Raw genomic sequence first — 8,771 nt, 5'->3', positions numbered from 1 at the left:
CATGTGTCATTGTAAAACAATCTTTCTCACAGGAATATCATCTCCTGTAGGTAAAGCTTGGAAGTTTTGTTCTTTGTGTCTGCTGAAGTGACTAAAAGTAAAACATACAGCTGAATACTTCAAGTTTTATGTCTCCAGAAATAACTCTGCAATGACAAATGTGACCTGATCCCCACACCTGTCCACACAAGTCACATTCTTAAACTGGCAACACAACTCTCTTACTAAAACTGCTCCTTTGTTTGCTTTATTTCTCATCATTCTGTGTTTTTTACCATACAGACTGAAATGAAATAATCATGGTGACATTAGAGGCTTCTAACTGAATAAGGAGGGCTTTGAGAAAGCACTGAGTAAGTGTGTGTGCGAGTGTGTGAGGTTGATGAGTCGGGTGTTGTAGCTTGACTGCCTAAAAATATCATCTCAAACACAGAGCCTGAGAGAGCAGTTACTATTCCAGATCTGTATTTCAGTCTTCACACAGGCACACAAACACACACTCACAAAGTTCACACATGTTCACGGTGGAAAAGTTCAAATGCTGCTTTACGATCGTGCTCAGGAACGGATTTAAAGCTTTGAACATCAACCAGACAAAGGTAGGTTATTTTTCTCTGGCTTTATTCCGACTTTATTTTAAAGATTACCTTGTTGAAAAAAGAAAAATGATGGTCCATGAGCATGTCTAAACCATAATGAGAAGGTCAGACAACTGAGGAGACAGTCAGCTGAAGTTCATCCAAAGGCATTGCTTTTTATAAGATAAAAACTTAGTTAGTATGAGAGTGAGTTGTGTTGATTATTGAGTCAGAAAAGGAGCATAAAAGGACAACACGTGACAACATGGTAGCGGTGTTTTGTTTTTTTGTTTTTTTTAATATTAATTTATAAAAAATAAAGATTTCTTACAACTGCTATCTGCGTTGAAAACTATATTTGTTTTCATTATTATTGCTAGTGCATGAGTGTAGTGTTATACTGCCACCAGATGATGGTTGAAGTGCATCCAAAATCTGTTTTTAACTTTTCATTAAAAGAAGGAAAGAGCAGTGATGTTGGGAAAGCACACACACTACACACTATAAGATTTTTAAAATCCTAACCAATTTTGACCCCACCCATGGAGACAAATAATGACAGATTTAACAGTTTTTCTTATAGTGTGTGGTGAGCAGCAGGATGACAAACACAGCACACCAAGCACTAAAAGGTTCTGTTCTCCAACTATTTGAGTCTACGCTCTCAGATGTGACTTTACAGTAAACAAGCTTATGCTTGTTTGCTGTCTATCTGTTAGCAACCTGCTACATCTGCTGTGGAAGTAATTTCTTTCCAGCTCCTCTCCTTGTTAGTTGGATTGTGGTATGTTTTACAGGAAGCGTATAAACACTTGTGATGGTGTCACAAATCAACAAGTTGGTCCATTTCTGATGTCCGTGTAACCTTATGCATCATGTTTATTATTGCTGCCATGGCTGTTTGTTGTGCTTGCCTCCTGATTGCCTATTACTCCACTCCATGTAAAACCACAAAACAGGAATTCTGATTAAAAACAAACCTAGCACAAAAAGTAAAGAAATTGTTTTTCGGTAGATTATTTTCTTTGTTGTAAGAATGTTTTTTGGCAATAAATCCATACTGTTGGAAAGCCTGTTTATTTCCCTTTTAAACTGTGCCACGTTTGTAAGGAGCTTGCACTTGTGGGATGAGCAGCAGAGCTGAGTATGTGGGTTGCACCCCTGCCAATGTAAAATGCTGGCAATCAGGTACCTGATTGGTGGTGGTAGTGTGACGGTGTGAAGCCGCATCTCCCTCACTGGAAAAACAAGGCTTGTCATCATTGGAGGCTATCTCAATGCAGAGAGATACTGATAGGAGATTCTGCAACCATCAAAAATCCCATATCTCCACAGTCTGGGACTGAACTCTATCCTCCAAGATGTTAACGCCCACCCCCACAGAGCGGGGTTTATCAGAGACTACCTCCAGAATTTGGGAGTGGAGAACATGAAATGGCCTGCCAGCAGTCCTGACCTCAACCCCACTGAGCACTTGTGGGGGCTGGACGGGCTGTTCATGCCAGAGGGACCAACACAACCACATTGGCTGACTTGCAACAAATGCTGGTTAAAGAATGGGAAGCCATTCCACAGCAGTGTGTTACCAGGCTGTTGTGGCTGTGTATGGTTCTTCCACATGCTACTGAGGCTCGTACTAGTTGAATGAATAAATTGAAATCCCAGAAATGCATGTTCCCTACAAATATGGCACTATTTAAAAGAGAAGTAAACAGATGTAAGCTTAGAGTTACTTTTTGCATACTAGAGATGTGATTATAGTAATTGTGTAGGGTCAGTTTGTTGTGAAGGAGCTCGATGTGATATCCTTTCTTGGGGCTAACAGGTCCTTGCGGCGCCCCTGGAAATCACCATCAGCTTTTGACTCAGTTGTTATTCTTGACAGCAGAGGTGAGTGATGTCGGTGAAGTCCAGAAGCAAGAACCCGTATGCCGCGGTGCAGGTGGACCCAGACAGTGATTATATCACACCAGGAACATTAGACCTGGAACAGATGTTCTGGTCTGGATCCGGGGCTCAATACATGCATGTTGATCAAGTCTGGCCCAGAATCTACATCGGAGATGAGTGAGTCTTACAGGAAGATGGTTTTACAGTACAAGAGGCATCCTTCATGATGGTAGCATCATATTAAGTCTATGTTTCTGGTTAAACAGGAAAACAGCTCTGGAGTGCTGCGGCCTGAGAGACCTGGGGATCACACACGTCCTCAATGCTGCAGAGGGAAAGTTCAATAACGTGCTGACTGGTGCTGAATACTACAGTGACATGGACATTCAGTACTTTGGTGTCGAGGCTGACGACAAACCCACCTTTAATATCTCCCAGTACTTCTGCCCTGCCACCCAGTTCATCCACGAGGCCCTCAGTCACCCAGAGAGTAAGTCCTCCTTCAAACTAATAAAGATCTTTATTCTTGTAAATGTGGCACTCCGATTAATACATCTTTACCTTATTTTGTTTAAGACAAGGTGCTGGTGCATTGTGTGATGGGTCGGAGCAGGTCAGCCTCACTGGTTTTGGCGTATCTGATGATGAAACACAGATTAACGGTGGTGGATGCTATTGCGCATGTGCGACAGCGACGCTGCATCCTGCCAAATCACGGCTTCCTCAAACAGCTCAGAGCTCTGGACATCACATTACAAGAGGAGAGGATGAGAGAAAGGAGAGAAATGCAAGACCAGGACCAGAAAACGACAATAGAGACATGATGTGCTTGTATATAAAATGTATTTTCCTTCGGAAATCATCTCAGGAATACTTTTTTCTTTAACTGTTGTTTTATTAAATTCTTTGTTTTCAAGCTGTTTCATATCTAAATTATTTTGCTAAGTGTAAAGATGAAGGGACTCCTGTGTCTTCAGGCCAAACTGAAATCAGATGGCGTGGTCCTTTTAAAAGATAGATTAGTTTGACAAAAAATTTACAACTTGAGCTCATCTTTACCATACTTTGAGCTATCATATCTATTCACCTTATTTCTAGCCCCCATGATACTTTGCGTAAAATGTGGGCTCGACTTCCGGTTCTTTCTAGCTAAACTGGTCTTCGCAAAAAAGAGAGGGATGGATAAAATATATAAACTTTATCTGCTACACCTCAAACGGGATTCTATAATTATTTCAATGCCCTCTACTGGAGAGTACAGAATAAAGAAATTGCCCCAGATAAGCATATTTAGCTAACATAATTAGTTTCCTATCAACATTTGGATACAAATAGACGATGTGAAGGGGGTCTAAATCAATATTCCCTCTAATTTTTAAAACTCTTGAGCTGGCATTCAACCAACGTTTGAATTGTTTTGGAATTTTCATTAGTTTTTATTTTTATTTAGTTTTTACCTATGTTTTAGATTTCAGTTAGATTTTATTAGTTTTTCCTGCTGGTTTCTTATTTTAGTTTAGTTTTGTGTTTGAAAAAATACTTTGTTTTAGTTTAGTTTTTATTAGTTTTGGGGAATATGGGACACCTGTCAAGAACCAGACCAAAAAGGGTTTTTTAACTTGTCCTTTTATTTATTCACTTTTTATGTTTGTATACAACTCGAGACCCAAAATTTACCATTGTGTGAAGTCTTCTACAATCAAATCAGGCAACTTTACTCTCAACATGGGTGTTCATGTCAGACAGAGAACTGCTTCCAAAAACTAAAACTAAGGAGATCTGATTTTAATTCATTTTAGTTTGTTTTGTCGGCATAGAATTCATTTTGAGTTGGTTTTCATTTTTGTCATAAAGCTCAGTTTTTATTTAGTTTCAGTTAACTAAACTGATTTTCAACTTTTACTTATTGTTAGTTTTAGTTAACTGTAATAACCTTGTATTCAACTCCTCCACCTACAGCAAACTGTGAGCGACATCTGACGCATACGCTATGTCCACATGGTGGCACCATGGCATCATCTCTCCAACCCCAAATATCAGTATGTGACTGTTACTGACGCAATTAATAATTAAAAAAAAAATTCAAGTCATGAACTTCCTCATTCACTGCACTCAGAGGGGGCAGCAGTGCGCAATTGTGCAGTAAAACCCTCCTTAGAACAGAATAAATACAAAGAAAGTTGAGTTGAATACTTTCTGGATGCACTATTTTAATTTGCTCATCCCTTTTAGTGTAAGCAATTTATCTCAGCCACCACTTAGGCTATTTCTTCGGTAAATCTATAACAAATATTTCAGTTTATCCATTGCTTTAGTTTTTGGATCACTGTTTCTCAAACAAAATGTCTCATTAGCTAATTATTTAATCCACCCTTTTTTAACCAGGAGTAAAAATGTTTTAATCCACTCTAATCTTTTCATTAAAAAGAAGAATTGAGACTAAAGATAGATATGAATGATTGAATATCTATTTTCAAACATCTCAAAAGTGTCATTAAATACCAGAATAAAATACGGACACAAAAATGAATGAACAATAGAATTAAACAGGTTAGGTTTTATTTCTTATTTTCTGTTAGCAGATTGGCAGCTTGAGTGCCATTCAGACCTTAAATAAACATAAGGCTTTTTGGTATCTTAACACAAAGTCAATAGACGGACAAAACAATCTGCTAGTATGCACAAAAATGCACAAAATTCATGCATTGTAATAGCATTTTTAGAATTGTACAGTTGAAATGCGTTGTCAAGTATTTACCCATTTATTGAGGTGAACACTGATGACTTGAAATGTTTGGCCCCATATCACAAGAGTGCCTTGAACCTGAATTTAGCTGAAGCTTTTTTAATATCTGACCAGAATTTTAGAAAATTTACCTTCATTCACATCTGATTTTGAAGGGAGGATGGCGTTTCAGTTAAATTAAAAACACACTGAAAGAGAAAAACCAAATGAACAGAGGAAAGATCATTCCTCTACCAAAGAACATTCAGATAAAATTACACCTCTCCAACAATAGCACCCTACATGCATTTAGAAGTGTGCGTCTATTTTCCTCCACGCAAGCGACCAGTCGCCAACACTGATTTAACTTGTTAGTTTTCCCAGAATAAAAAATAAAAGGTCACAAAACATCTGTAAGTACCTGCAGCACTTGCAGGGGAAGAAAAGAAACAAAGGCACACGTTGCTGGAAGCACCTTCCACAGAATCCGCATGAGGACAAAGCAAACTGTTAACTTGGAAGGTTACTTCTGGATTTCACTGACTTACATTTAACTGTGATTTCAGGACAAAGAGGTCTTTGACATATCAGTATTAAAAAGTGTGCGCTTGGACAAAAATGTTTGGTTTTATAACTGGCCTATTAAAATCAAAGCCTAAAGTCATCATAAGCAATAATCATGAAAAAGATCACAACTGCTGATTTGGTATAGCATCAAAAACCTAAGAGAGTGTTTCTTTACATCTCAGACATTTGTTAATGTGACCTTCCTTTGTGGAATTAAATAAAGCAATAACTCCTCTGTGTCAACATGCCTGCAAACAGTAGTGTGACTGATGTCATTGCATTGGGATATTGGCAGTGTCAGAGCTAAAATACTCTTAAACCAATCACAAAAAACAAGTCCATGAAACAAAAGATTTCCCAATTTCATCCTTCATTTAAAAACATTGATCAAATCCTGTGGTGTCATCATGATTCCTTTGTGGTTACTTGGATCTCCCATAGGTCTGCATGATCCTCTGGCGGCCCCAAGTGGTGTTCGCAGAGACATGCACTGATGTCAGAAGGCTCCCAGCTAACAACTGGAGACAATTTATTTGCTGATGAATTAAAAAAGAACTTGGACGGTTCACTCACTGGCAGAAAAAAGGGGACAGAGTAAATGTAGGATATGGTTGGATTCATGAGTCCAAGTTTGTTATGGCAGGGTGAACATAAGGTGAAGACAGGTTGTTTGGAAATTCTCATTTGAAGTCAGGTTTTTCTGGGAAGGTGCAACCTGCTCTCCTAATGATGACGTTAGCAGAGTAGTGAGCCGCCTTCACACACTGGTCCAACGGTTTCTCCTGAACCAGTTCGGACAGGAAACCTGAAACACAGAGGGGACGTTTTAACAGAAAAGGAACCCTGCATGACCAGAAAAGTTCATCTTGTTGGATACATATTTCTAACTCTCAAATGTATATTGAACTAAAAATCTCCCTAAATACCACACAGATCTGCATTTTGAGTAAATTTGAACCCATAAACTCACTGGGAGGCCACCATGTTTTGGTCTGCGCTGGAAGTGTGACGTCACAGTTCCGCTCCCTATAAGCACCTCAATGTTGCCAGCAGTAATCATTTTTCAGACGGTTTTGCTGCTTGCAGCTGTTGCTGATTTTGTCTCCCTGCTGTCAAAGCTCTGTCATTTCTCCTACGTTTTACCTCAATAACACTCCCTGCAAGTGACTGGATTCAGTATATAGTGGAAGCATGCCGGGAACTTTTCAAAATAAAAGCTGTATGTACATATGAACAGAGTTTCTCCAAAGAAATGCTACAGAGGACTTTTACTTTCAAAAGCGCAAATATTGTGTTTTACCTTTAGCTGAACCGTGTGGAAACAGAAAGCTTCATAAAGAGTAGACGTTCAGGGAACAACTTTATCAAACAGACGCATTATAGCTTGTGGCTTTTATCTGGTTCATCAAGAATGTGATTTCAAACATATTCTATCGATGTGAGTTTAAATATTTGCTACAACATGGTAAATATGGCTCTGTATTTATCATTTTCCTGTCTAGATGGACAGATAACCACTCCTGGTGCAAGTAAAAAATAGAAGAGACCAAAAATTTTAAAATTATCCATGCATGAGACATGCTGCGTTTCTGAGATGCAGCCCTAACACTGGCTGCAAGTCTGAAACAGTGGTTACTGCATAAGAACAGTGAGGAGCGCTGCGGAACTGTGACGTCACAGCGCCAGCGCGGACCAAAACACAACAGCCTCCTGGTGAGTTTATAAAATCATATTACTCAAAATGCAGATATCTAGTGAGTTTTTATTTCAATATACATACTAGAGATACAAATATCTATCCAATAACATGAACTTGTCTGATCATGCATGGTTCCTTTTAACAGAAAATCCTCAAACAGTGCAGAAATGACAAAAGTCCACCTGTAAGTGCGTTGGCGCAGAAAACCCTTACCTCCCACAAAGGCGTCACCTGCACCGTTTGTGTCCACGATGTCCTTGGAGTCGACCTTCAGCACAGGGAATGTCTCAACCTTGTCACCTAAACACAGGAGGGAAAAAGCATTAAAGAAGCCTATGACCATGGACTTCTTTCAACACCAGCAGCTATAAAATACATGTTTGCGATTGACAAACCCCAGTTCCTTGTATTTAGGGATACACTGATGCATCACACTGATGCTAGCTGATGTTGCACAAACATCATCCACTGGCAAATAATGTGGCATGTAGCCAATGTACATCAATTAAACCCAATTAATTTATTGGTCTGTATCACAATCAGCTAAATTGTTATTTTAAACATCAGTATAGGCACTAACTTATTTAATTAGTGCATTTAAAATCATATTTTTGTATTCAACTGTATACAGAACAAAGACAAGACATTTAATGTTCAAACAAATAAACTTTTTTGTTTTTCTTAAAATATGTACACATTCTGATTTAGTTGTAGTGTAGTGAAGATGCTGACACTACCCACTCTTACACCACTGCATCTACAGATATAATAATAATAATAATAATCTTATTTAAATAGCACCTTTCAAATCACTGTTACAAGGTGCTTTACATAATAAAATCAAATAAAACACACACCGATTAAAAAACAACATAATAAGGTAAAATTAAATAAGAACATTAAAAACATGGAGCACAGGAGCACAGTTTTAGCAGCATGAGATTAATTCTGTCAGGTTATACAGACAAAAAGAAAATACACAGGAAACTATATAACTGGAAACAGGAAAACGATATACAACTACTGGTACAAACATTAAACTGTCAAAAGTACGCAATAGAAAACTAGACAGATTGGAAGAGAGAGAGATATAAAGCTTAGTAACAGGGTGGGGAAAGCAGAGCTCAAGTTTAGTTGACCCGTCTGGCTCTATCTCCCCCTGCTCTCTCATCTGGATTCCCTGGACTCCCTCATCAAGGCTGGATAACTTAGTGGTTTATATTGTTGACTGTGCAATGGGAGATTGTGAGTTTAAATCCCAGTCAGAGCATGAATGTCCAGTGTGGGCCGTTGGGCAAGGTCCTTAATGCCA

At 38.6% G+C, this 8,771-nt stretch overlaps 2 protein-coding genes across 3 annotated transcripts in view; one reads left to right on the top strand and one right to left on the bottom strand.

Moving 5' to 3' along the window:
- The first annotated feature begins 470 nt into the window (after positions 1-470).
- On the top strand, positions 471-3,292 carry LOC121510781 (dual specificity phosphatase 29-like). The gene is made up of 4 exons (XM_041788998.1): positions 471-599; positions 2,467-2,645; positions 2,735-2,958; positions 3,045-3,292. Exons 2-4 carry the CDS (start codon positions 2,476-2,478, stop codon positions 3,290-3,292), a joined length of 642 nt encoding a protein of 213 aa, XP_041644932.1. The 5' UTR covers positions 471-599; positions 2,467-2,475.
- Positions 3,293-5,010: 1,718 nt separating this feature from the next.
- The window catches only part of adka (adenosine kinase a), an 18,734-nt gene continuing 14,973 nt past the window's right edge, over positions 5,011-8,771 (bottom strand). For both annotated transcript variants that reach the window (XM_041790087.1, XM_041790088.1), the window contains exons 10-11: positions 7,673-7,759; positions 5,011-6,565 (exon numbers count right to left, since the gene is read on the bottom strand). In XM_041790087.1, the coding sequence (XP_041646021.1) occupies positions 6,441-6,565; positions 7,673-7,759 (212 nt within the window). In that variant the 3' untranslated portion in view covers positions 5,011-6,440. The remainder of the gene's footprint in view (positions 6,566-7,672; positions 7,760-8,771) is intronic.

Source organism: Cheilinus undulatus, linkage group 6, assembly GCF_018320785.1.
Source record: "Cheilinus undulatus linkage group 6, ASM1832078v1, whole genome shotgun sequence".
In the NCBI taxonomy this organism is placed as follows: Eukaryota; Metazoa; Chordata; class Actinopteri; order Labriformes; family Labridae; genus Cheilinus; species Cheilinus undulatus.
Note: the sequence above shows the minus strand (reverse complement) of the source record. Positions and strands in the feature narration are given on the sequence as shown.